This window comes from Panthera pardus, unplaced genomic scaffold, assembly GCF_024362965.1.
Source record: "Panthera pardus isolate Hobbes unplaced genomic scaffold, ASM2436296v1 HiC_scaffold_20, whole genome shotgun sequence".
Taxonomy (NCBI): Eukaryota; Metazoa; Chordata; class Mammalia; order Carnivora; family Felidae; genus Panthera; species Panthera pardus.
In genome coordinates, this window is record NW_026526766.1 from 88814827 (window position 1) to 88842192 (window position 27366).

General features: G+C 50.7%; 1 protein-coding gene across 1 annotated transcript in view; it reads left to right on the top strand.

The window, feature by feature from the left end:
- The window catches only part of PRRC2B (proline rich coiled-coil 2B), an 87411-nt gene that overhangs the window by 34894 nt on the left and 25151 nt on the right, over nt 1-27366 (top strand). The window contains 9 exon segments of the mRNA XM_053908444.1: nt 3477-3620; nt 5863-6104; nt 6569-6690; nt 7479-7621; nt 12881-12971; nt 16164-16356; nt 20010-20325; nt 22328-22521; nt 24689-24884. Coding sequence (XP_053764419.1) covers nt 3477-3620; nt 5863-6104; nt 6569-6690; nt 7479-7621; nt 12881-12971; nt 16164-16356; nt 20010-20325; nt 22328-22521; nt 24689-24884 — 1641 coding nt within the window.

Here is a 27366-nt window from a genome sequence, read left to right on the forward strand (position 1 = left end):
CAGTGGTGTGGCCGACACGCGCCTACTTCCTCTCCCTGGGGCCTGCAAGGAGGAGGTGTGGTGTGGTGTGGGGCGAGCTTCGGGCCTGGGTTTCTAAATAAGCCAGGCCCTGGGAGTTGGGCTGCTTGCTCTTTGGTGGGTGACACCAGAGCATTCACGGCTCACACGGTCCTTGGTACCGTTTGTGTCGCGCCCGACACGGGAAGCGTCAGAGGTATTGCCCGCGGGACCTCAGCCGCGGCAGCTGTGCAGAGGGGAGATGGCGGGGAGGAGCAGGAAGGGGAGATGGTGAGAGGGCTTCCCGGGCAGGCCCAGAGCAGAGGGGAGGGCCCACCTGGGCAGAGAGGGCGGCCAGACTGCTCCACTCCCCACCCCCCAGCCACCACTGACAGCTCGAATGTTTCTAGCATGTTGTACGGACCAAACTGGGCGATGCCGCCGCACGGGAAGGAGAGGGCTGCAGGTGGGAGTGGCGGGCCACGCTTGCTCTTCCTCCCACCACCCTCCCCCCACCGGCCTCCCCACCGCGGCGCCCTCGGCCTTCTGCGTGCCCCTGGCCGCCAAGGCTTCGCCAGCTGCCTTCTGTAGCTCGTGTAGAGAAACAGCGAACATCCTGCCTGCCCTAAACCCTCCGCTCCTACCCAGCACGTGCCCCTTCTGGGCGGGAGTCCTGTGTGGTTGGAGGCTCTGTCCCCAACTCGTCAGTCAGTGTGCCCACTGACGTCAGACTCCGGCTCCTGTGGAGGGGCTAAGGGCAGGAGGGAGCTTTACGGATTCTCCAGTCCGTGGGGTGAGGTGGAGGGGGCAAGATAAGCAGGGGCGGGGGGGGAAGGGGAACGGCGACCAGCATTTCAGTCCCCTAAAATTAGGTCTTTAAAGAGGCTTTTTACAGAGAGTGCTCACTAGACTGTGTTAACAGTGGTCTTTGCTTTCTACAGCTTTTACTCTGTGGGTTAGGATTTTTTAAAGTAAATCACATGCATTCATTTTTATTTAAAAAGAACTGCAGAGGGGTGCCTGGGTGACTCCGTTAGTTAGGTGTCCGACTTTGGCTCAGGTCATGATCTCGCGGTTCATGAATTTGAGCCCCACGTCGGGCTCTGTGCAGACAGCTCGGAGCCCGGAGCCTGCTTCAGATTCTGTGTCTCCCTCTCTCTCGGCCCCTGCCCCCCTCTGTGTGTGTCTCTCTCTCTCTCTCTGTCTCTCTCTCTCTCTCTCTCTCTCTGTCAAAAAGAAAAGAAACATTAAAAAAAATAATACAAAGAAATACTAGAGTACATTGGTACAGCCCCTTGGCGGGCAGCTTGGTGCTATCAGAATACTGATGTGTGCACCCTTTGACCTGGCATTTCCACGTGGAGGAAGATCACGCCAGAAATGATGCTTGCCAATGTGGGAAATGGCGTATATTCAAAAGATACTCATTGCGAAATTGTGGTAGGGAAAGATGGGAAACGGTCACTTGAAATGTCCATTAAATGTTGGTGCTTTAAAGAAATACTACTTGCCTCTAGGGGAAAAAAAAGTAGTTTTCCACGGATCTGGCAAGATCTCTAGGATATATTCTTAAATGAAAAAAAAGTTCAGAATAATATGTAGAGTATGTTACTATTCATGAAAAAAAATTGGGACGAGGGAAAGTGTACTTATAGAAAATGTAGGTGCCATCAAAAAAAAAAAAAAAAAAAGTCTCCGGAAGGAAGCCTGAGAGGGAGGGGGGAAGCCGCCTGTTTTCTCAGGGCGTCAGAAGTAGGCAGGTGGGCACGCAGGCAGGAGGGAGTCGTCTGTTTGTAGTTTTCTGTGCTTCTTACTTTTGAACCATGTGATTGTGTTTCTTATGAAAAATAAGTGATCTAGAAAAGAATTCTGAAACACAGCAGCACCTTCTGTAAATGTGTGATTGCTCATCTGGGAGGCAACAGGGCCCAGGAGCCCGGGAGGAGGGACAGATGCATCCTAGGCCTCTGCTGGGGCTGAGGTGGGAGCAGCCCCCGGTTCCCCGTCCTGTGCTGCCGTCACGAGTCTGTGGTGCCATCAGGGCGGTGGGCACTTGGTGGTGTTGCCCACACACATGTTCAGACTCTGCAGTTCAGAAGGGCTCTTCCTGCGTCGATAGACCACTGCACGGAGAGTGGTGTTTGGGCCTGTTGCAGCTGGGTCAGACCGGGGCGGGGTGGGGGGGCCTGACTGGTGCGGGTGGAGGCCAGGGGGATGGTTCCATCTGGGACCTTAGAAGAAGCCCCTGACATTCCAGCCTCAGATTCTCACGGCAGAGATCACGTAGCACACGGCATTGGTGGTGAACGTTGTAGAGCACTGAAAACCTTAGGAATGCTGTTGCTTTGGCTTGAGATTTTGGGTTCTTTGTCCTTCTGGTCTGTGGAAGGGAAGTTTAATTCACGCATAGAGTAAGACCTTCGCGACTGCTGAGGCAGATAAAAGTACTGAGTGTTTGTTTTCAGGCTCCAGATCTGCGTGTGTTTAAGGCATGACTTTCACATTTCATCCTTGCCAAGGATTTTTTAACCTGGGTCCAAGTCCCCCTCCGCAGATTAGTGGAGCTCCTTCGTGACACCGGGAGATTGTGTCACCCTGGCGGGTGTATTTGACCCTGGGACTTTTTGCTAAATAGGGATGTTATGCCTTGTGCGTCTGCACCAATCCCAGCTGCTGCTTTCTGCAAAGTCCGCTGTAGTTCATGGGTCCGTGAAACAGTGGTGGGGAAGAGGGGGGAGAGTTTGGTTTTATCGCCTAGGGAACGAGGCGTTTCTCAGTTAGACATGGGCCATGTGCTGTTACTGTCGTGTTAAGTTTAGATGGTGCTGGGCATTCGGTCCGGATAAAAGCACCAAATCCCACTCTGGACCATAGAATGCACCTTTTGTTATTATCTGTTTGTCCAAAATAGATCAGAGGTCCCCAGTGTTAAGTGCTGGGAGGGGCTCCTGCAGAGATAAAGCAGGGCTTCTTCTCAGGGGCCTGTGGCGTTGGGGAACGGATGGGACAGCAAAGGAGGGAATTGATCCCAAGACGGCAGGTGTAAGCTGTCCGGTGCTCATGAGGGTGGAACGAGGGTGCAGACCTTTCTGTTGGCATTACCTCCACATGAAAGCAGTCGACCTCCCTGGGCTGATTTCCCTGAAGACTGTGTTTGTGTGTCCCCCGGGGCCACCAGGAGGGCCTTACTGCCTTTTTCCGGCAGCGTGAAGGATCCGAGCTGGAGCGGCTGTGCTGTCCTCTCCCTTGCTCCTGCAGGTTAGCTGCTAGGGCCTGGTGTAGCCTGCGCCTGGTCTCTCCTTGTCACATGGGGTCTCCAGTGCCACCCTGCCAGCACAAGATGCCAGCACAGATGGGGCACTTAACAGGAGCTCACGCCAGGGCAGTGTGGCTTCCGGCCCGTGGAGCGGCTGAAGCAGAGAACTGTCGATGCCCATCTCACTTGCTCCCTAACTAAATCTTTCTGGTTTTCTTGGCAGGTTTAAGGGGCTCAAGCCGACTGTTATCCTTCTCTCCCGAGGAATTTCCGACGCTGAAAGCAGCTGGAGGGCAGGACAAGGCTGGCAAAGAAAGGGGCGTCTTAGATCTGTCGTATGGGCCAGGACCAAGCCTCCGCCCTCAGAGTGAGTGAGCTGCAGTCCCTGTCCGGGCACCTGTGGGGACAGCGGGGCTCCCCCTCATCTTCCTGCCTCTCTGCCTGTTAGAAGCGTACGTGTCCTCAGCAAGCCGAGCTCCCGGGGCCCAGGCTCCCTGCCTGGAAAGCGTGGCTACTGACCCTTTGTCTGCTCTCTGCCTCTGTGGGACTTGCCCCCTGGGTTGGGCCAGGCCTGTCTGCTTCCCCAGCTGTCATCAGACGTGAGTTCTGCTCTGCTCAGGTGGTCCTGGCAAAGACAGACTGAGGGCGCGTTAACTCTGTCCCCGAGCCAGGAGCTTGTTTTCTAAGCCAGTGGTTCCTAAACCTAGCGGAGTCCTGTCAGGGTCCTTTGGGGAGTTTGTTAAAAAGTCTGATTTCCCGCCCTCCTCCGTCCTCAGCCAAATTAGAATCTCTTGTGTGTGTTTTTTTTAAAGTTTATTTATTTTGAGAGGGAGAGAGAGAGAGAGAGAGAGTGAGTGAGAGAGAGGGAGTGAGCTCATCCCTGGGGGAGGGGCAGAGAGAGAGGGAGGTCTCTGCACTGTCAGTCAGCACAGAGACCCAATGCAGGGGCTTGAACCCATGAACTGTGAGGTCATGACCTGAGCTGAAGTCAAGAGTCGGACACTTAACCAACTGAGCTGCCCACGTGCCCCGAGAATCTCTGGTTTTTAACATGTTCCCTTGGGGATTGTTTGGTAGCCAGTCTAGGATTTGTCTCCGCAGTTCCCTCACCTGGGGTCTAGCCAAGGAGTTGGCAGGATTATATAGCAATACTTGCAGGTAGGATTTTCTTTTTAGTGGCCTCGAGCGGTTAGAGGTTAAGGTTTTTTTGAGGAATGAGATTTTTCCATCTGTTCTAAGCAAGGGTTGTGAAATAGCTCTTATGTACTTTGTTTGTTTGGGATGGGGGGGAGGGGAGGGCTTGATCAGGTCTTGAAATGGAGGGACTTCTGTCTGCCTGTCCTGATTAATCCCCAAGGTGTCCCGGGGTTAGAGTTAGAACTGACACCCGATACAGGAAGTGATCACTAGGTGGCTCCTTAATGAGCATGTTACCTTTTCAGGGGCCTGTGGTGGGTTATTTTGTCTGCCCCAAATAGGTAACCAAATTCTCAGGCCGAGAACTGTGTAGCTTTCTGGGATTAAGATGACCTGCTTTGTAGGACCACAGAAATTTAGACCTAGCAGAGGCTCCTGGGATCAGTTCCGTCTCTTCATTTGAGGAGAAGGAGAAGAAGCAGGAGTGGCCAGAGCAGTGGCCGTAGGGCTTGCCCAAGGTCACACTCAAGGCGGTCATATTGCCGGGAGCTGACCCTGATTTTGTGGCTCCTGTGCTGTGTCTCTTTCTCTTGAGGGTCAAGTACTCAGGGGCTTTGTGTTTCACCTCCTAGCCATACGTTGACTGAGAAGGGGCAGGCTTCTCTGATTTCTCATTGGCCCGTAATTCCCCCACATCTTGCTATGTTTGGCAGTGGGAAACGTCATCTTAGAAAGGTCGATAGGTGGGAAGGTTTTAATCTGTGACCTGTAGGAGAGCCCTGTGGGCTGGAGCAGGACCAAGTCGGGTGAAGGCCTGGTGGGTAGGGCCCCAGACCCTTTCACGCCCCCACTTGGAGGGAGAGGGGCTCTGCTTCATATGACCTGGGGAGTCTGTGTGACCAGAGATGTCACCTTGAGTCAGAGTCGAAACACGTCAGGACTTACTCCAGTTTTAAAGATTTCATTTTTAAGTAATCTCTACACCCAGAGTGGGGCTCAGACTCACAGCCCTGAGGTCAAGAGTTGCACGCTCCTCTAGCCAGGTACCATAGGACTCGGTCCAGTTTTAACGTAAAGGCCAGTGCTGCTCCTGACGGGTCAGTGATCGTGGGAGAGATGGCCCAACGCTGTTTCATCCGGGCTGTCCTGATTTCTTTGGGGTGGTCGATCTGTGGGTGTGCGTGGTTTATATTCACCCATGAAGACCGCGTCTTGCTTCTACCTGCCTTCTCTGTGAGTGGACCTTATTTTGTGTTTCTCTTTACGCCCGACTTCCCGCAGCAAGTTCATACTCGTTGGCCAGGTGTCCGTCCTCCACCTTCCGTGACAGATTCGACCACTTGACTCGACTCTGCACTTTTGGGGCTTTTGTTTTTGGTGAATGAGGGGGTCCCTTGACCTTCAGACCCTCATACAATCCCTCCTCCCCCCCTCCTCTTTCCTTTCCCCTTTTGCCCCCTTTCGATTTCCAGATGTGACAAGCTGGAGGGAGGGCGGTGGGCGAAACATAATTTCTGCCACGTCTCTGAGCGCCTCCCCGACTGAGCTGGGCAGCAGGAACTCGAGTGCGGGAGACGGAGCCCCCTCCTCGGCATGTACCAGCGATTCTAAGGACCCCTCTCTCCGCCCGGCTCAGCCTGTCCGCAAAGGGGCTTCACAGTTCATGGGAAATGTATACCACCCACCTACATACCATGACATGCTTCCTGCTTTTGTAAGTTTTCAGAGTGTGCATATTTTTTTTTCCCATGGAGTCGGATTGCTTGCGAAGGCAGAACCTACTCTAAGTGGTTGAATATCCACCTCGGTTCCCCCTCCCAGTGTCTTTGCCCCGATATACCCTGCCTCGGAAGTGCCCGTTACTTCTGCGTTTGCTCTCCCCCTTTTCAGATCTTAAGGGTCTTCGGCTTCTTTCCCTGGTGATGTAGATACTGTTTCAGCCTTGGTTCTTTAGCAAAAGGAGAGGCAGGCATTGCCCTGGACACCACGAGTCCCCAGGTTCACTTACTGACGGCAGGAAACAGATGGGGGAGATGGTGGTAGGATTAACTGGGAAGTTCCAAGACTTGCCTGTCTCTTTCTCCCATTTTCTATTTTTCCCAAACAAATTCGAGTGCAAGGGGAACTTAGAATTTGAGCCATTACCGGAAAATCCTGTTCATTGATGTTATGTTTCAGATGTGTTCGCCACAGTCATCAGAGAACCAGGGTACCGTGGAACGAGGACCTTTCCCCCTCCCCCAGCTCCGTCTTGAGCCCCGTGTCCCTTTTAGACAGTTCCAGATGAATGACCAAGATGGGTAAGGCTACTGCATTAATAGTCCCGTGTGTAGAAATTGCCCCCGGTGGTTGTATTGCACAACATCGTGGGCTCATGTGCGAAGGTGTCTTGTCTCCTGGAGACTCTGAAAGCCAACTCAGAGCTCAGAGTCCTGGAGACTCTGAAAGCCAACTCAGAGCTCAGAGTCCTGGAGACTCTGAAAACCAACTCAGAGCTCCAGGGTGTGTGGGGTGGCTGGGATCTGGAGCTAGACGAGCTTGTATTATGATCGCGAGTTCTTGACAGAGTTGGAAGTTTTGGCATGTGTTTGTGGCTGCTATGCGAGGCGTTAGTGCCGAGTGTATAAAACTGTGGAATGAGGCGATACTCTCTGGGACGTATTTGTTCGGTGTAGGTTTCTTTTATATTTTCATTATTAGTTTAACTTTTTTAAGTTGCTTCATTTATTTGGAGAGACACAGACCATGCGAGGGGGGGAGGGGTAGAGAAAGAGGGAGACGGAATCCCAAGCAGGCTCCGCACTGCCAGCGCAGAGCCCGACGTGGGGCTCAAACCCGCAAAACCGAGAGATCACGACCTGACCCGAAACCAAGAGTCGGACGCTTAACCGACTGAGCCCCCCCCCCCCCCAGGCGCCCCCGTTAGAAGTTTTTTTTTTCCTTTTTTCCCTTAAAGGAGAGGATTTAAATATTAAATGCAACCATGAACCTTTGCAGTGTGGGACATATTTTTGGAAAAGTATTGGCTTTTGCTGCCATCTGTGCACTTGACACGAGGCCAGATCTTTACTCTTCTCGCCCTCATCAGAAAAGAAAGCAGGCTGGGAACGACTCGGCCCATCCGCCCGCTGAGGCAGCTGGTGGGACGGGCGCCGCGGCCCACGATCATCAACGCGGAAAACCTGAAGGGCCTGGACGACCTGGACGCCGACGCCGATGACGGCTGGGCAGGTGGGTTGTGGGGCTTTCAGGGTCGGGGTCGCCTCTGCTTTCCAGGGCTGAAGGCCCCCCGGCAGCAAGGTGTGCGTCCCTTAACCAGCCACCTCGCCAGAGGTGACTTCCTCTCTGAGCACTGACTCCTGTTGGCCTTTGGTCTTGATCTCAGATCCGTGGGAGATTTTGTTAACTTGCCAAAAAGACTTTTTGGAATGGGAAAGTTAAACCGAACTGTAAATGGGGTAATGAGCCCCCAGCTTCCCATCACCTAGCTTCAACAACTACCATGCCCCGTCTGCCAACCTGATGATTTTCTCTTAAAATCCTTTTTATTTGCGTTCACGTACATGTGAATTCCGTTGACAGGTGCCCATTTTAATGATGCAGTTTTGACAAACGGATACATGTGTGCCGAATGTCCCCCCTCCCCCGCCCCCCACCAGACTTCCCCCCCGCCCCCCCCCAACTCCCCGCTCCCACCCCAGGGCCTCCCCTCTCCTGAGGGGAGTTCCTATCGAATAGTACATTCATTCATTCGGTACCCAGGAGTGAATTGTTAGGTCAGAGGGAAGGTGTGTGATCGGGCCTGTGAGACCCACCTAAACCTTTCTCCACGGTGGCTGTGGGGAACGCGGGTCCCCTGTATCCTCACGACGCTTCCACGTGATTAGTCTTTTTAATTTTAGCCCTTCTGGTGGGTGTGTAGTGGTGTCTCATTGTGCATTTCATTTGCATTTTGCTGATGACTAATGCTGATGAATAAGTTTTCTTGTGTTATTTGGCAACTGGTAGATTTTCTCGTTTCTTCGAGCGGTAGGTTACAAGTAAGTCATGGGTACGAGTCCTTGGCCACTTACTTTTTACAAATATTTCCCCCATTGCTTGTCTTGTTGGTTCATTTTTTTTTTTTTTAGCACTGTTTTGATGAGTTTTTTTATTTTGATGAAGGTTAATTTGTAAGTTTATGTTTTCTATGGTTGTTTCTTTTGCGTCCTATCTGAAAATCTTTGTCTCTCCTTGACAGCAAAGATATTCCCTTATTTTCTATAGTTTCAACTCTTGTTTTGGGGTCTGTGATTTACGTGGAATTAACTCTTGTACATAAGATGGAGTTGAGGCTCGTTTTAATCCGTCAGGATATCCGGTTCCGCACCATTTGTTGGGAGAACTTTCCTCTGCCTATTGAATTGCTTTGGCACCTGCCAAAAATCAATTGACCAGATAAGTGTGGGTCTATTTCTGGACGCTGTTTGTGTCCTGGATGTATTGATTCATTCATGCCACCACCACACTGTCGCTCTATAGTAAGTCTTAAAGTTCAGGTAGCATAAGCTTTCTGGCCTTGTTCCCTTTCATGTTATTTGACTGTAAGGTCTTTTCATTCCCGTATAAATTTAGGATCAGCCTGTCAGTATTTACAAAAAGCCTAGAGGCATTTTGGGTAGGACAGCGTCGAATGTATTTCTGGATAGATGATACCTTGGATCTCCCATCCAGGAACTTGGGTGAATCTCTGACTTTCTTCAGTTCTGTTTCAGTTTTCAGTGTTGGAGGTCTTGAACATCTTCTGTTGAGTTTATTCCTAAGTAGTTGATGTTGTTTGGATGCTGCTGTAAATGGCATGATTTTTTTTTTTTTAAGTGTAATTTATTTCTTATGTTTGGTGTTCCTATAGATAATACAGTTGATTTTTGTGTGTGGACCTTCTTGTAGGCACTTTGCTGAATACACTCTTTAGTTTTACTAGTTTCTGTTGATTTCTTAGAATTTCTAAGATTTTTTTTTTTTTTTTTTTAGAGGGAAAGAGCGAGAGAGTGCACACACCACATAAGTGGGGAAGGAGGAGAGGGAGGGAGAGAATCCCAAGCAGCCTCCACACTCAGTGTGGAGCCCACGTGGGGCTCTAGTTCCCATGACCTGAACTGAAATCAAGACTTGCATGCTTAACCAACTGAGCCACCCAGACACCCCCATTTCTTAGAATTTTCTACATAAACCATCATGTTGTCTATAAATAGGGATGGTTTTATGTTTCTTTTTCAGATTATATGCCTTTTATTTCTTTTTTTTTTTTTTTTTTTTTTGAACGTTTGTTTTTGAGAAAGAGAGTGGGAGGGGGGCAGAGAGAGAGAGAGAGAGACAGAATGCGAAGCAGGCTCCAGGCTCCGAGCTGTCAGCACAGAGCCTGCCGTGGGGCTCGAACCCACGAACTGTGAGATCATGACCTGAGCCTCAGCTTAACCGACTGAGCCACCCAGGCGCCCCCTACCTTTGATTTCTTGCCTAAATGCTGTGTGGTACTTCAGTACAGGGTTGTTTCAAGTTCTTTGTTCCTGATCTGGTGGAGAAAGCGTTTAGTGTTTCACCATTAAATCTGATGTCAGCTGTAAGGTTTGGGTGTTCTTTATCAGATTGAGGGTTTCCTTGTATTTCTGGCTTGCTGAATGTTTTCTAAATCACGAATGGGTATTGAATTTTGTTAAATAAATTTTCCTGTGCTGTGATTATAAGGTTTTTCTCCTTTATTTTGGTAATCTGGTGGATTGCTTTTTTCTTTCTTTGTTTCTTTGTTTGTTTCTTTGTTTCTTTCTTTGTTTCTTTCTTTCTTTCTCCTTCCTTCCTTCCTTCCTTCCTTCCTTCCTTCCTTCCTTCCTTCCTTCCTTCCTTCCTTCCTTTTATGTACATGAGCAGAGAAGAGGAGAGAGAGAGAGAGAGAGAGAGAGAGAGAGAGAGAGAGAGAGAGAAAGAATATTCCAAGCAGGCTCCCTGCTCAGCATTGAGTCTGATGCTGGGCTCAGTCCCACGACCCTGGGATCATGACCTGAGCCGAAATCAAGAGTTAGACGCTCAACCTACTGAGCCACCCAGGTGCCCTGCACCAACTGATTTTTTTAATGCTAAACCAACCTTGCATTCCTAGACTAAGCTACACCTTTTTGTATACCTAGATTCAATGTGCTGATATTTTATTAAGGTTCTTGGCCTCCATGTCCATGGTGGATATTGGTCTATAATAATTTTCTTTTTTTTTTTAATTTCTTTGTTGGGCTCATAAGATGAGTTGGAAAATGTTCCTTCTCTACTTTCTGAAAGAGTTTCTGTAAGTTTGGGATTATTTCTCCCATAAATGCTTGATAGAATTCACCAGTGAAATAACCTGGCGCTGGTATTTTCTTTGTGGTGACATTTGTGATAATAAATTTAATTTCTATGAGTAGTTAATGGGACTGCTCAGATTCCCTTTGTTGTTTTGTGTCAATATTGGTACGTTGTGTTTTTCAAGGGATTTATTTGTTCTTTGTGATTGAATTTATTGGTATAAAGTTGATAGCAATTCCTTTTCTTTCTGATGTCTGTAAGCTCTGTAGTGATGGACTTCTTTCTTTCTCATTAATTGGGTAATCTGTATTCTTCTTTTTCTTACTTATGCCAAGGGCTTATTGGTTTTATTAATCTTTTACTAAAAGGCAGTTTTGGGCTTTCATTTTCTCCATTGTTGGATTGTTTCTATTTCATTTTATCTGTTCATTTTAATTATTGGGGCTCTCTAGATTTCTAATTTAATTCCATTATAGTCAGAGAGCATGCACTGTATGATTTCAGTTCTTTTCAGCTTACTGAGACTTGTTTTATGATCAGAACATGATCTTTCTTCATGAATATTCCAAGTGCGTTTGAAAAGAATGCGTATTCTACGGTTGTTGATTATTACATTCTGTAAATCTCAATTTAGTCACTATCAAGGTTGTGGAATGTGTCTTTCAGACCTTACGTAGTTACTGATGTTTTTGTATGATCCTCTCAGACAATGAAGCAGTAAATTCTCCACTGTGACTGTGGATTTATCTGTTTCTCCCTTTAATTCTATCAGTTTCTGCTTCATTGATTTCAAAGCTATTGTTGGGCATATGCACATTTATAATTTTCATGAGTCGACACATTGACCCTTGGTATTGTTTGCAGATGTCCTTTATCATTGGAAGTGCTTCTTGGAGTGTGTCTTGTCCTATGTTACTACTGCTCCGGTGTTACTGTGTAAACGGTGTGTCTTTTTTCTTTAATCCTTTTCCTTTCAACCCATTTGTGGTTGTATTTCAACGGATGATCTAGACAGCATATAGTTGCCCTTGCTTTTTCATTAAATCTGCTTTGTCATTGTATTGGGCTTTTTGCCTTTTTACTAAGATACAGTGCATATAACAAATTTCATATACCATAACATGCACCCTTTTAAAGTCTGCAATTCATTGATCTTTAGTATATTGACAAGTTTGTGCAACCATTTCCACTGTCCAGTTCGAGAACATTCTCATCAGCCACAAAAGAAGTGTTGTATCATTAACCGTCACTCTCACTTACCCCCCAGCCCCGCACACAGCCTCTGGCAACCACTGAGCTACTTTCTATCTCTGTGGTTTTGCTTATTCTGGACATTTCATATAAATGGAAGCACCAGTATAGAATGTGGCCTTTCACGTCTGGCTTCTCTCACTGAGCTTGTTTTTCAAGGTTTGTCTTGTTGAGGGGGTGTGTCTGCATTCATTTTTTTTTTTTTTTTAATGTTTATTTATTTTTGAGAGTTAGACAAAGCACGAGTGGGAGAGGGGCAGAGAGAGAGGGAGACACAGAATTGGAAGCAGGCCCCAGGCTCTGCGCTGTCAGCACAGAGCCCGATGCGGGGCTTGAACTCACGAACCACAAGATCATGACCTGAGCTGAAGTCGGTCACCCGGCTGACGGAGCCACCCAGGCGCCCCTGTCTGCATTCATTTTTGTGGCCAAAGTACCATTCCCCTGTGTGGATCTCCCACAGTGTGTGTGCCCACTTGCCAGCTGATGGGCGCTTTCTGCCCCTGAGCTGCTCAGGCCGGGGAGTGCCCTAGGGCACAAGCAGCAGCCCACGAATCACGCTGGCCGAGCCTCTGTGTTGCCAGATGGATCTGGGTCCTGTCTGGTTTTTGCCTGCTTTCTTTCGTTCACTCTTCTGCACCTTCCAATATAATTCCAAAATACTTTGTCCCGATTTAAGAACTGTCCTCTGTGGGAAGGTTAATCTGACGGGGCCGCCTTGCTGTCACCCGAAGCCGGAGCTGTCCCTCACTTGATCCGCAGTGTCTGTCTGGTGGTTGCGGTTGGCTGGGTGGCCCTCCTCGTCAGCTGGGCCAGGACGAGCTCCGACCGGAGGAAGCCCCCCCCACCCCTCGCCCCGTGTGGCGCTCTTGGCGCTGCTGAGTCTTGGCTTCGCCCGTTCTCCCTGGCCCTCCCCGGTTACAGGTCTTCACGAGGAAGTGGACTACTCCGAGAAACTGAAGTTCAGTGATGATGAAGAGGAGGAGGAAGTTGGGAAGGACGGCAGGCCCAAGTGGTAAGGATGCCCCCCAGCCCTGCTCGGGGCACCGCGCCCCGGGGCTTGACCGCGGCCGGAGGCGCACGCAGCGGTGCCGGTCAGCGTGCCAGGCGCATTGCCTCGTCGCCCCGGCAGCCTCGCTGGGGCAGATTTGGTTTCCATTCTGCGGATGGCACAGCCGTGCGGGACGGGAGCCAGGGCGCGCTGGCCGGGTGGCTGGCGGGCCGGCTGAGTCCCGGTGGTTTCAGCCGCTGTGCCGGTGTCCCCCTGAGTGTGTGTGTATACGCCGCTGGTTCCACAGATCACTTCTGTGGGTGTGGTGCCCGGAAGGGTTTCTCTAGCCAAGCACGTTTGGGAACCCACCGGGGTTCAACTTACCCCTTTACTCCGGGGTTGTGCGTGCTAGAGTGCGCATCAGGGATCTTGGGAGAAGCACCGGACGGGGGATACGAGATTTCCGGAGCTTCCTCGACCCCTTCGGTCTTCCCTTTTCTGGGTCATTTCGTTGGGTTCATTTTACTTATGACGCCTTTTGCAAAACCACTGCATTGTAGTCTGGTCCCTCTAGTTTTTGTCATAATAGATTGACTGTAGAATGATTGGCTAGGACTTTTTATTTTTAGTTATTTACTTATTTTAAGTGTATTTATTTTGAGCTGGAACATGAACAAGGGAGGGGCAGAGAAAGAGGGAGAGAGAGAGAGAATCCTAAGCGGGCCCTGCACTGTCAGCATGGAGGCCAATGTGGGGCTCGAACTCACAAACTGTGAGATCATGACCTGAGCCGAAACCCAGAATCGGATGCTTAGCCACCTGAGCCACCCAGGCGCCCTATTTTTATTATTTTTGGAGTAAATTCCATCCCTAACGCGGGGCTCGAACTCCCAGTCCTGAGATCAAGAGTCACACTTTGTATGCACTGAACCAGCCAGGTGTCCATGGCTAGTACTTTTTTTTTTTTAATTTTTAATTTTTTTAATTTTTTTTAATTTTTGAGACAGAGAGAGACAGAGCATGAGCAAGGGAGGGGCAGAGAGAGAGGGAGACACAGAATCGGAAGCAGGCTCCGGGCTCTGAGCTGTCAGCACAGAGCCGGACGCGGGGCTCAGACTCACAGAGTGTGAGATCATGACCTGAGCTGAAGTCGGACCTCGACCGACTGAGCCGCCCAGGCGCCTCTGGTTCTTTTTAAATAGTACCTACAGCTGCATTAATTTGCTTTTTATTTATTTATGTTGAATACCAGCAAATATGGATGCTTTCTTTTGTATGGAATTGCCTATGTTCTTTGCATATTTATTTATTAGACTTAGTGTATTTCCTTTAAAATGTGATCAATGTTATATATTGTTTAGATATTAATGCTTCGCTGTTTTTCCTTAAAAAAATTATTTTTTAATGTTTATTTTTGAGAGAGAGAGAAAGAGAGAGACAGAACCCAAGTAGAGGAGGGGCAGGGAAAGAGGGAGACACAGAATCCGAAATAGGCTCCAGGCTCCAAGCCCTGACATGGGGCTTAAACTCACAAACTGTAAGATCATGACCTGAGCTGAAGTCAGACGCTCAACTGACTGAGCCACCCAGGCACCCCTTGATGTTTTTCCTTTTGTCTGTTTTATTGTCTATAACTGAATGTTCAGAGGGCCAAGTTTGCGAGCCTTGGGTTTGTTTTTTTTTTTTTTTTTTTTTTGGTTATTCGATGTTCCTCCCTTTAAAGCTGTTCTAGAGGGAGCTGGTAGTGACCTTCTGCTAGTTTTTCACTGATACACAAACAGTTAACTATCTGAGGCTTCTCTAATTTATTTTAACGCTGTGTGATTTTAACTGAAGTTTTAGACGCACTTGGGAAATATCTTGTGGGTCAGTTCTTGGAACACTAAGCTCAGAAGGAATTGTGAGCAAGCATTTAAATCAAAAGCAAAGACATAAAATATTACAGACTTCTGGAATAGTAGGACACTCTGTTCCTTGTCTCTTTCGGTTGATGTGAATTGAATATTCAACCGAAAGAGTTAGGCATGGATTTGGACGCAGCTTTGCTAATGTGACCAAGGACATCTCAAATTGAGAATCCCCAAACCACCCCCCGCCCCCACCCCACCCTGCTGAACCTGATCTTTCTACGGTGTTCTTTGAGCTGGTTGTGAGTCTCCTCCTCCAAGCTCCCAGGTCTTCCTTACATCTTGTTTCCCCACCTGTTGACGGCTTCCGGACACTTCCCTGGATCCCAGCCCTTCCCGCTCACCGTCTCTGGGTCGCTGGGACCTCATCCTTTCTTTTCCAGACCGCTCAGAGGTTAGCCGGCTCGCCTCCTTCCTTCACACTGTGCCCTTGTCATCTTTCCTGGGGGGTCGGGAGCCTCGTGTGGTTTCCGCGCCTTTCAAGGTGAAGGCAGTAGTCACTAGCACTTAGTGCCCTGCCGTGACCTCAGCCACCTCCGCGGCCTCATTCCCCCCCCCCCCCCCCCCCGGTGTGTGTGTGGACACCTGCGGACACACACGTGTGGGCCACACCTGACTCCCTGCTTTTCTCGGAACTCCTTGATGTGTGCTGGGCACTTGTTTTGCATACACGAGGTGCTTGGTAAATGCGCACAGTGTTTTTCCCTGGTGCCTTTGTTTCCCCCGCGGCAGGTAAAGGTGAGCAGGGGCTGGATCTCCATTCCCTCCGAGCCTCCCTTTGGAACCTCTCCCCTTTCTCACGTGGAGTCTGCTCTGCTTTCCTCCTCTTGGTCTCTGTTACGGCATTATTCAGTGAGCCTTCTTTTGCTATTTTGAGGAAAATCGATCGAGCACCTCCTTTATGCAAAGCACAGGGAGGGAGCCCTGGTATGAGGAGAGAGACCTTCCTCTGGGATCTTGGGTTCCAGTCTAGTCACTCCTCCTGGGAAGGCAGCTCCCCAGCCTCTCTGACGCTCCGTTACCACCCCTTTAAAATGGGGGTGAGGACTTGTTTTCCCGTAAACCAAGTAATGGGTGTGAAACATCCTGCCCAGAGCTTTGTGTGCAAGAGGGACTTGGTAAATGTTGGTGCCACCGGACTGTGGTGTTCTGGGCGTGTCCTCTCAGCCGTGAGGGGCTGGGTCTGTTCGAGGGAAGGACACTGGTATGTGGGCTGCTGGCTTCGGCATTCCGGAGGCCCTGTGACGGGTAAGATCAGACTGCACTGGGGCCGAATGGGGAAACTCACATTCACTGTGGTTTGTCCTAGGAACAGTTGGGACCCCCGGCGGCAGCGGCAGTTGTCGATGAGCTCCGCGGACAGTGCTGATGCTAAGCGTCCCCAAGAGGAAGGAAAGGACTGGGGTGAAGCAGTGGGTGTGGCCCGTGTTGTCCGCAAAGTGCCAGAACCTCAGCCACCTTCTAGGAAGCTTCACAGCTGGGCATCTGGCCCAGACTACCAGGTACCATGGGCACTGGAGGGGTTCTGTGCATGTGATGAGCTTGGAAGGCGCACACGCGTGCATAAAACTCCTAGGTGGACGTTTCTTTCTCCTGTTTTAATTAAAAAAAAAAAAAAAATTGTCTTTGAAAATTTCAAAACAGTTAGCTGGATACAAAGACTATTTTTCTCTGAACCTTTTGTAGAGTAAGTTGCCGGGCTGACCAGGCCCTGTCACCGCAGAACACGTTGGCGTCTATTTTCTACCTCCTGGGTGACCTCAGCCAAAGCTAGGAAGGCAGCATCGGTAACCACTGCCATCTGGCCCCCAGACCCCCTCCGTCTTGTAGCAGTGGTGGCACTGATGTTCTTTGTACGGAAGAATCCGGTTCAGAGTCCCATGCCGCCTTCGGTCCACGATAGCCCCTCAGCCTTCCTTAACGGTCAGGACTTGGACACTTGTGGGGACTGTAAGCCAGTTATTTTGTAGACTGTACCTCGAGTGGGGTCTGGTGCTTCCTCACGATTGGGTTCGGGGTTTCCATTTGTGGCTAGAATCTCTCAGGAGTGACACTGGCTCACGTTGCCTCCCGCCAGGTCACTGATTCCACTCTGCCCGCCTGCTGACAGCCTTCGCTCTGATCTCTTGACTAAGGTTATGATGTCTGCCGAACTTCACGCTGTGGGGTTTCTGTCTTCCACATTCGTAATTGATGAGAATTTTGTGGGGAGATACTTTGAGGCTATGAATGTCCTGGTTCTTATGAAACTTGGAATTTATTTATCGATACCAATGGGTTATGATCTGTGCCTCTGATTGTTGGCTCTGAAGCCCCAAGTATTTTTGGGTTGGCTGTTGGGAACCTCTTCAAGCTGCATCTGTCTTTATGTGTCTCCATCCTTATGGAGCAAATCCCTTGCTTTCTGATTACACAAGTTGGCTTTTTTTTCTTCTCTTTTTTTTTTTTCTCTCTCTCTCTTTTCTTGCCCTTTCAAAATTTTTTTTCAGGCCCACCAGGAGAACCTTTCCCAAGCTCATTTTGTCCTTACCCTGCCTCGGTCTGAAATCAGCCCTTGTGATATTGAGAAACCAGTATGTGGTCACCAGGAGTGCTCACTGCTCTTGGGTCCTTTTGGTGGGCAGAGTGAGGAAACGTGTGTGTATATATAGATATGTGCGTGCACACGTACGTACATGTTCGTGTTGTCTTTATTATTTACTCCCGTGTCTGCGTGGAGAACTATGAGTTCACAGTAATATCTCAGGTTCCACACATCCCAACCTAGTTCTCTCCCCCCGCGTATCTGTAACTCCTGTCTCCCACAGTGAGACACCTGTTCCCATTGTCCCCAGTATTCACACTTCCTCGATCAGCTCCCCTGTACGTGACCCGTCTCCCGTTTCTGCCCCCACCCTCTCTCCCTTGTAAAGATGCCCTCCTCACTCACTCAGCCATCCGTGTCGTTCCCCCACTCCCAACCCCACAGATGCCCTGAATCTCCCCTCTAGGCCACCTCTCCTTACGAATTGCCTCCTGACCCAGCTTGATGGGGTGCTCACTCCCACACCAGCCACATGTCCACACGGACATCCTCCTCTCCCTGCCCGGGTTCTGACCGCCTGCTCTTAGGCGCCGTGACTTCCTGGTGCCAGACCTGCCACACTTCATGACTTCATGACTTTGGGACTGAATTGTGCAGGAGGCACGGTTTTAGGGGCAGAAAAGGCATTAATTTAAATATATTTGGGGGAAAAAAACCCAAAACAAACCTTGCTTTTTTTTTTTTTTTTTGAGAGGGAGAGGGAGAGGGAGAGCTCACCAGCAGTGGACGGGCAGAGGAAAAGAGAGAGAAATCTTAAGCAGGCCCAGCCATGAGATCATTACCTGGGCTGAAATCAGGAGTCAGGCTCCCAACTGAGTCACCCAGGCACCCAAAACTTGCCATTTTTAATGCACTTTGCCATTTAAGGGAGTCTGGTTCCATATCTTATAAAATGAAAATACCTTTATCTTCAGGTTTGTTTGTTTTTTTAAAATTGAGTACCAGGCACTGTGCTGGGTACAGGGGAAAACAAAAACGAAACAAAATTGACATAGAGCTAGGGCACCCGGGTGACTCAGTTAGTCAAGCATCTGACCCTTGATTTTGGCTCAGGACATGATCTCCCAGGTTCATGAGATCAAGCCCCGCGTCGGGCTTTGCGCTGACTGGTTAGAGCCTGCTTGGGATTCTTTCTCTTTTTCCCTCTCTCTCTCTCTCCCTCTCTCTCTCTCTCAAATAAACAAACATTAAAAAACAAATCGACACAGACCTATTCTTGGAAATTACCCTGCAACGAATCCAAATTTCGTTCATATATTGGGGTTGGTGAGTATTCAAAGAAGATTTCGTTTTGATCTCATAACAATGTGAATTAACTGAGTCGGGAAAGAAAAATGTAGTTTTCTGCATTCCGATTTCTGAAAAGTTCAAGTATTTTGCAGAGCATGGAGTCTATGAAATGGTAGCTACCGTTAGGGGAGTTCGGAAAGGCGCGTCAGCCGTCTCGATGGAAGTATTCATACACTTCGGGTGCTGCTCCTGCCTCTCTGGGAGCACTGGGGGCTGGTGGTGGAGGCTCTGTTGTGCCACTGTGCCCAGCGCTACAGAGCGCGGCCGGGGCTGGTCAAGGGCCACGTGAAGGACAGTGCACACGTCGGCCCCGGTTACATAGTGTGAAAGTACTTTCGTGCTTCCAGGTCAGAAGTTTCTGATCTTTTACAATTGTAACCGTTGTCTCTGGATTATGAGAAGCCAGCTCTCAGGAGGAAAAGTCCTTGACTGCGGTCAACGTGTTGCATAGCGCTTTTGTGGAGGGTTCACGAGCAGACTGGAGAAGGCCCAGACCGTGTTTGTTTATGTTTGAGGACTCGTGACACTTCTGTGCATCACTAGCACTCAGAATGGGAAGCTGTGTGTTGTGACGGTCACCTCGCCGGAGTTCCAGTGGCTGGGGATCGGTTGAACTTGGCCGTCGTCCGTGCTGGTGCATATTCTGGGTGCTCCCTGCAGATCAGGGAGGAACCTTCCCGGTGTTGAGTGGGCTTCTCTCTGTTGCTGTCCGGTAACTGGCGACCGGTGAGAGAGACTCAGGAGTGGATGAAGTCGCCAGAAGAGATGTTTTTAGATGAAGCGTCACTTTGTAACTGTCGATCTGACTGCATTTTAATTTCTCGTACCTCTTTATTCCCAGAGGTTTCTGTATTTTTACGGGAGAAAGACTAGAGCCGTTTTGCAACTCAGGGGATGAGCGTGTGGTCCCTGCTCCCGTCCAGTAGCCGTGGAGGCCCTTATCTTGTGTGCCCATTAGTGGTGGTGGGAGCACCAGGGTGCTGTTTTGTTTGTCGGTCACCATGCAGAGTGTGGTGCGAATCCTTCCTTGCACACCCACCATCCCGAGGGCCTCCTCTATCCCCAGCTTACAGTGGGGAGCTAAGGGAGGGAGGGTTGACACTTGCCCAGACCTCACTGCAGGTTAGGAAAGGGCCCGGAGACCCAGGTCCGTGGCGCGCGTGACTGCTGCCTCTCGAAGGTGCTCGGGGATCTTGGGAAGCAGAACCGCTCCCATGCTGGGGTGGCCCCGTCTCCTGGGTTTGGGGTCTGTTGTTCCAGCAGACTTCATTCTCTTGGCAGAAGTCCTCGCTGGGCAGCGTGTTCCGGCAACAGTCTGTCGAGGACAAAGAGGACAAGCCACCTCCACGGCAGAAGTTTGTGCAGTCAGAGATGTCCGAGGCCGTGGAACGAGCCCGAAAGCGCCGGGAGGAGGAGGAGCGCCGAGCACGGGAGGAGAGGCTGGCTGCCTGTGCCGCCAAGCTCAAGCAGCTGGACCAGAAGCGTAAGCAGGCTCAGAAGGCGGGCGAGGCCCCGAAACCGGCGGAGAAGGAAGTGCCCCGATCTCCAGGCGCCGAGAAGGTGCCCCCACAGGAGAATGGCCCTGCTGTCCGCAAAGGTAGGCGCTGGGCCCTTGTCCCATCAACTGGACACCCTAGGCTGTGGGTGCCTCCCTGCCTTACTGGTTCAGCCTGTGGCGGGCAGCTGGAGGGGGCGGGGAAGCACCGGCCGTTGAGCTTCGGCATGGGTTCACATCCCGTGTCAGGGACTGAAACCGGCTGGCTGCGGCCACTCACCTCCCTGGTGCGCGTTCCCTCATCTGTAAAATGGGCTGGAATTAGTATGCACTTTGCCACACGCTGAGGGGCACGTGAGATAACGTACAGAAAGCACCTCGTGCAGCTTCTAGATACGGAAAGTGTGCGCGCTGCCCGCTTGGTTGTCATTCCGTGCCTTGTGGCCATTGTCACCCCTGCCACTGCTCAACCAAAGATGTGGATGGTGGCGGGCCTCAGTGCAAGCCCAGGGCCCTCTGAGTTCACTTAACAAAATCACAAAGCGGGGCGACTGGGGGCTCAGTCGGTGAAGCGGCCGACTTCAGCTCAAGTCACGATCTCACGGTTTGTGAGTTGAAGCCCCACGTCGGGCTCTGTGCTGACGGCTCGGAGCCCGGAGCCCGCTTCGGATTCTGTGTCTCCCTCTCTCTCCGCCCCTCGCCTGCTCGTGCTCTGTCTCTCGGTCTCTCTCAAAAATGGATAAACATTAAAAAAAAAAACCCAAAATCACAAAGTGGGGCGCCGGGGTGGCTCAGTCGGTTAAGCGTCCACCTCTTGATTTTTGCTCAGGTCATGATCTCATGTTCGTGGGATCGAGCCCCAAGTTGGGCTCTGTGCTGACAACGCGGAGCCTGCTCGGGATTCTCTCTCTCTCTCTCTCTCTGCCCCTCCTTCACTTGTGCTCGCACATGCACACTATCTCAAAAAAGAAAGAAAGAAAGAAAGAAAACCACAAAGTATCTTTGTGACCTTGGGGAGAAGCCCGCCTGTTTGTTAGAGTATGTTTTTCCTGGCCTGGATTCCGAGGGATGGACCCACATGGCTCCATAAGAGATGTGGAACAGCGTTGCACGTCGGAAAGTGCCTCGTAGCAGTTGTAAAGAACCTGTTCTTTGTGACCAGCTTTGTTCTTTGGGACCTTCTTAAACGAACTAAAACCAACTCTGTTTAGGAGAGAGGGGCCCGATGTTAGTTTCAGACCCTGAAAGCTTCTCAGGTGGGTCTCACTCGTGGTCAGGGTCTGCTGGTCCTCAGCCCCCTTCTGGCCAAGGAGCACCGAGAAGCCGCCACTGTCCTGTCCATCGCCTCTCACTGAGGCCCGAGTGCGGCCTGTGCTGGTGTCCACACTCGCTGAGACAGGCGGTGGAGAGTCCAGGAAGCGGGTGCCACGGTGTGAGTGTGTTCAGTTGAGACCGGCCTTCGGGGTGTGTGGGCACCTGCTCTGTGCTGCTTCCGTGTTCCCCCTGCGCTGCACCGCTGGGCCCCTGAGGCTTTGCATCAGGGTTTGGGTGTCCCCGGCAGTAAGATTAAGAATGCTGATGTCTTTTCTACTTCGTTAAAGCTGTAAAGGTGGGTGGAGGTAAGGAAGAAGGGAATTTCAGAGAGTATACAGATGGGAGGTTGTGGGGAGCACTTGCTACCGGCCTTGCATGCATTGTCTCCCTTAAGGCTCACAGAGGCCCGTGGGATGGACAGGGTTGCTGTCCTCCCTTCACAGATGAGGCAACCAGCCAGGGGACGCGTGCTGACTTGGTGGCCAGCACGGCCTTTGGCTGCATTGACTCGTGTCGCTCAGGTGATGGCTGTGGGCTGTCGCCGAGCTGGTGGCTGCTCTCTCATTTACTGGGGTCCTTTTCAGTAGAACCCTTCTCTTCTGGAACCCTGGTGGTTCCTCTGACCTCTCGACCCTTAGCGCTCTCTCACCTCTGAAGCGATGGCGTCGTGGGGAGCCCATGAGCTCGTGCACCGTCCGTGCCGACGAGAGCAAGCGTTTGCCGTCAACGTTTGGCTGGCCCGGCTTCCGTGAGCTCACCGCAGCCGTTTCTCTGGTTACTTGTCCTCCAGGCTCCCCTGAGTTTCCCGCCCAGGGAACCCCCAACACGTTTTCAGAAGAAGCCCCCGCGGCTCCTCCGGCTGTGGCTCAGAGTGGCGGCAGTGAGGAGGGCGCCAGGGAGGCTGGGTCCCCCGCACAGGAGTTCGGCAAGTACCAGAAGTCTCTTCCTCCCAGATTCCAGCGCCAGCAGCAGCAGCAACAGCAGGTAAACAGATCGGACCGCTGAGTGTGGATGTCCCCTGTCTCCTCCTCTGGTCCCCTCCCCCTTCGATGAAAAGAAACAACTCGAATGTCCCCATCACTGGCACGGATGTTAGGGGCTGCACCTGAAAACTTACGGCCTTGGAAGATCATCCCTGGCCGTGTTTTGTTTTTCCGAGTGATTTCTCCCGTGGATGAATAGAATGGTTGTTGGTAGCGTCTTCCCTTGTCTGGTGTTGGTGAGGCAGTGGCAGCGGGGCGTGCACTCACCCAGTGCAGTCTCGCTGAAGAGTGGTGTTTTCATTCAGAGCAGTGTACTGCATGCAGCCTGTCCGTAGGCCAGTGTTGTCCGCCCTGGGACCGTCCCAAGGAGTGAGGAGGCCCGGGAGGGCTTGGAAAGCTGGCAGAGAGGTGTACTAGTTTGGGATAAGCACGGGGGTTTGTAGGGGTGGAGTTGAACTGCTGTGCCTCCTGGTCCTAATCGTGCAGCTTCTCGGGTCGAGTGTGGCCTCAGATGGGCCAGGAACAACGAGTACCGGCCTCAGAGGGGCAGCGAGGGTTTTGTGGCACCTGCATTCTGGTTGATCGGTGTTATCAGTGTCCTCTTCATTAGTGTCTTGTGAGCTTTAAAAGGGACCTGCTCTTCGCCCCAGAGAAGATTACGTGGGTGATGGTTGTAATCGTGCCGATCTCTGGTGGCCAGCCGGAAGCACCGTTGGTGATCGTGTGTGTTCCAGGAGTGATCAATGAAGGAACAGATGATTACTGATGAGCAGTGCGCTCGGGTGGGAAACAGATGAAACGTGGACCTCACGTAGCCCAGCAGCTAGACGTGCAGTAAATCATCCTTAATGACCACGAGCCCGGTGCAGAACATGTGTGCCTTAGGGACACAAATCAGGATCTCCAGCATCTCCAGCCTTTTCCAGAATCTCATTTAGTTGCCTGTGAAACCTTCACCCCAGAGCCTCCTTCCCCTGGGCCCCTACGAGGTCTTCCGGAAGCTCATCGGGTCCTGAGCTGTAAACACGAAGCTGTGTTCCTCGTGTGCTGTGACGGTGTTACAGTGTGAGCCAGCACTGTGCAGTTACTCCCCGGCTTGGTGGGGAAGTACTGACCAGGAAGGTCTCTGGGGTGACTCCAGCCAGACGCAGCAGCGAGAGCTCCTGTGTGTAACGCTTCTGGGGGGCGGGGACGGGTAAGTCCTTCCTCGGGAAGAGAAAGGAGTCTGAAAGCACCAGGACTGCGGAAGGAGCCTGGCAGACAGACTGTCTGGTCAGGTTCCCCGGGGGCCTGGGGTCCAGACGGAGGAGGAGCTCTGGGCGGAGGCCCACAGAGTCGTCCTGGGAATCCAGCCCGGGCCTCTTTGTTTGCAGATGGGAAGGGCGCGGCCCGGTCCGCTTTTCTTGTCTGACTCTGCACCTGGGTCCTGCCGGAATGCTGATTCTGGGTGCACTGGAGAGGGCAGCCCCGGAGGTCACTGATGTGAAGGGGCAGGGCTGGAAATGCGCCCCCACGGGGTCTAGGACCCGATTTCGAAGGTTTTGCTGATACTCATCCATTTGTGCACTGGATTTTCCATGTGCCGTGACTGGTGGTAGGCCGCAAGGATACGACAGTGAACCCGGCGTGTAGTTTCTTACGGTTTTGTGAGGGAGACCGGCAGCTCAAAATGATCACCCGTTGTCAGTGCTACAGAGGAGGAGGACCAGTGCTGCAGAGCAGAGGCAGGGGCCTCATCTCGTCCAGGCACTCGGGGTGGCTGCCCGGAGGAAGGGCGTTTTGAGCGGAATCCTGAAGGAGGAGCAGGGATGAGCCAGGATGCAAGGGAGTAGGAAGCCTCCTAGACGGAGGGCCCAGTGTGCAACCAGGGCCCCATGTGGGCAGGCAGTCGTGTGCAGTGAAGCTGGTGGGCGGTCGGGCAGGTCACGTGGGGCCTGGTGGGACTCGGGCTGTTCCATGGAGAGCTGTGGGGAGCCATCAGAGACTCCTACAGCCCGGGGTTAGTGTGCCTGTGTGTGTGAGTGTGTGGGTACGGGGGGGGGGTGTGGGGGGGGTGCGTGTGTGTGTGTGGTGTGTATATGTGTGAGCGTGCGTGCGTGTGCGTGTGCGCACCTGCACGGTCTCTGCCCCGAGCACCGGTCTGACCTGTTCTCTCTCTGTCTGCTCAGGAGCAGCTGTATAAGATGCAGCACTGGCAGCCCGTGTACCCCCCACCTTCCCACCCACAGCGCACTTTCTACCCCCACCACCCCCAAATGCTGGGCTTCGATCCCAGGTGGATGATGATGCCTTCCTACATGGACCCACGGATCCCGCCCACTCGGGCCCCAGTGGATTTCTACCCGTCCGCCCTCCATCCCTCGGGTAAGCGAGCCCCAGTGGGCCACCCCAGTGGCGTCCAGGATGGTGTGGTGTTCGGGGTGTTGCTTCGGGATCCAGTCTGGCCGCTCCTGTAACGCACGTGACCAGTCTGAGTTTTCACTTAGTTGTTTGCACCATGAGGGCATGGATGGTACCAGTCGCAAAGAATTACTGGGCAGAGTCTTTCTGATGATGCATTATATGTTGTTTTAACTAGTTCCGATGTCCCTGCAATGCCCTTTTGTTCCTCTTTCCTTTTTTTTCCCCTTGTTTCTTTCTTTTTTTTCTTACTGAAGGGTATCTCTCTTTCCATTCTTAATGTTTTTTTGTGACTTCTCTCTTTTTTTCCTTGATTTCTCCTCCCCATTTTTAAAATGCCATTTTTAAGTATTGTACTCTTTTGTAATTGCGCTGAATACTTAGCCCAGTAATTTCTGATTTTGAGATGTAAGTATTTAAGTATTACTTTAGCTGTAAATTGCTATGAACAGGAGTTTTAAGATACAGCATTTTTGTTACTGTACGGTTTTCAGTGCTCGTCAGATTTTGATTTGTTACCTTTCTTTGGTTGATGGTTTTTAATAGTATGGCATAAATTTTCCAAATACAGAGTTTTAAGAATATCCGGATGGTGTTAATTTCTAACGTGGCTGCTTTGTGGTCAGATACCATTGTCTGTATGATCTAGAACAGGGGTCAGGAAGCTTTTCTATAAATGCCAGATAATAAATATTTTGGGCTTTGAACAGCTACTCCATTTTGCTGTTGTAGAACAAAAATGACCAAAGACGATAGTGATTGAACGAGTCTGTCGCTTTCCAGTAAAACTTTATTTTTAAAAACAGGTGGCGGGTCGGGTTTCACTCAAGGGCATTCGTATGCCGGCTAGCTCCCGATCGAGATTGCTTGGCGTTTTGTTGAGTTTTTTTTTGTAGGCTATTACATACTCTTTATTTAACATTCTGTGTTTTCTTGAAAAGAATATTCTCCAATTGGATGTGGTCCATTCCATCGAACTTGCTGGCTGTGCTGTGCGAGTTTCTCTCACATCCATCACGATTTGTTACCCCCCCCGCCCCCCCCATCACTTACTAAGAGGTGCGTGAGAATCTCCCACTGTGACTGTAGGTGTGTTGAATCCCTAAGCCTGTCGGGCTTCGCTCTGTCTGGAAGCAGACGGGTTTGGACTGATGTATCTCGTTCTCCTTATCCTCACACAGCACTGTCCTCCTTAACTGTGCTTTCCACCTCTCCCGTCCACTGTGTCTGATACTGATGTCATCATTCCAGGTTTCTTTTGATGAAGATTCATTTGGTACCTTTTTACCATCCGCCTCCCTGAGCCCTTTTTTGCAGGGGGCGTTTGTAGGTACAAGATGCATATGGTTTTACCCACCCTGAAAATCTGTGACTGCAGTCGCCAAAGTGCCTCTCTTTGGATTTGGGGCGATTATGATATTCGGATTTTCTGCTGTCCTACTTTATGCTTTCTGTTGATCCCGCCTTTCTTACTTTTCTTCTTCCTTTCTTTGGATCAAGTTTTCCTATGCTTCGGGTTGTTTTACTTCTGCGTGCTGTTTGTACTGTGTTAGTGGTTACGGGACGTTCTGAGACGTACCTGTGACTGGCATAGGCTGATGGGCGTTCTCACCCTTCAGCCGAGCTGGTTAGCTCATCAGTCTGCCTTCTGATTTCTCCCTCGAGTTTTAGTTCTTGTTTTTATGCCACCAAATCGGGCATTGTTTCTGTTGCTTCCTGCAGTCTGCTTCTGCGGACTCGCCTGTCCCTTCGCTGTTCCTTCCCGTGTGTTCCATCTGGGTGCGATACGCTTCTTTGTGAAGTACATTCTGTCGAGTTCTTCAGGAAGTTTTTCTGGCAGTAGGTTTTCTTGGCCTGAAAAAGTCTTTATGACACCCTTTCTCTAGCTGGGTGTAGAATTCTGGGTTGGCACGTCTCTTTTTCAGGACCAGGAAGGTAGTAGTCCATTTTCTTCTGGTTCTGTGGCTGCTCAGAGTGATTCGTTTCTGTGGAACCCACTCTGTGTTCTTTCTGGCTTCTTTACAATCTCCTCTTTCCTCTGTGGTTTCGTCTCCCCGTGTTGTGTCCATTTTCTCTCTGCTTGTGTTCAATTTCTCTCTCTCTCTCTCTCTCTCTCTTTTTAATTTATTGCCCAGTGAGTTTTTTCAGTGACTATATTTTTTATTATTGGAATTTCTTTTGTCAATTCTAGTGTGTGTGTGTGTGTGTGTGTGTGTGTGTGTGTGTGTCATGTTTTTCTTAAGGTTTTAATTCCTTTTTTATGCTTTTAATAACTTAAAACCTGATTTCTAGTATTTATTATTCTGTTATCTGAAGTTCTCAGGCAGGTAACCCTGTGGGCTTACTGTGGGCTAGTGGTGGGCAGCTTCCCACACATGCTGGGAATTTTGGGTTGTGAGCTCATTTTCAACAGAGCTGTATTTGTTGTGGGGATCCGGTACGGCTC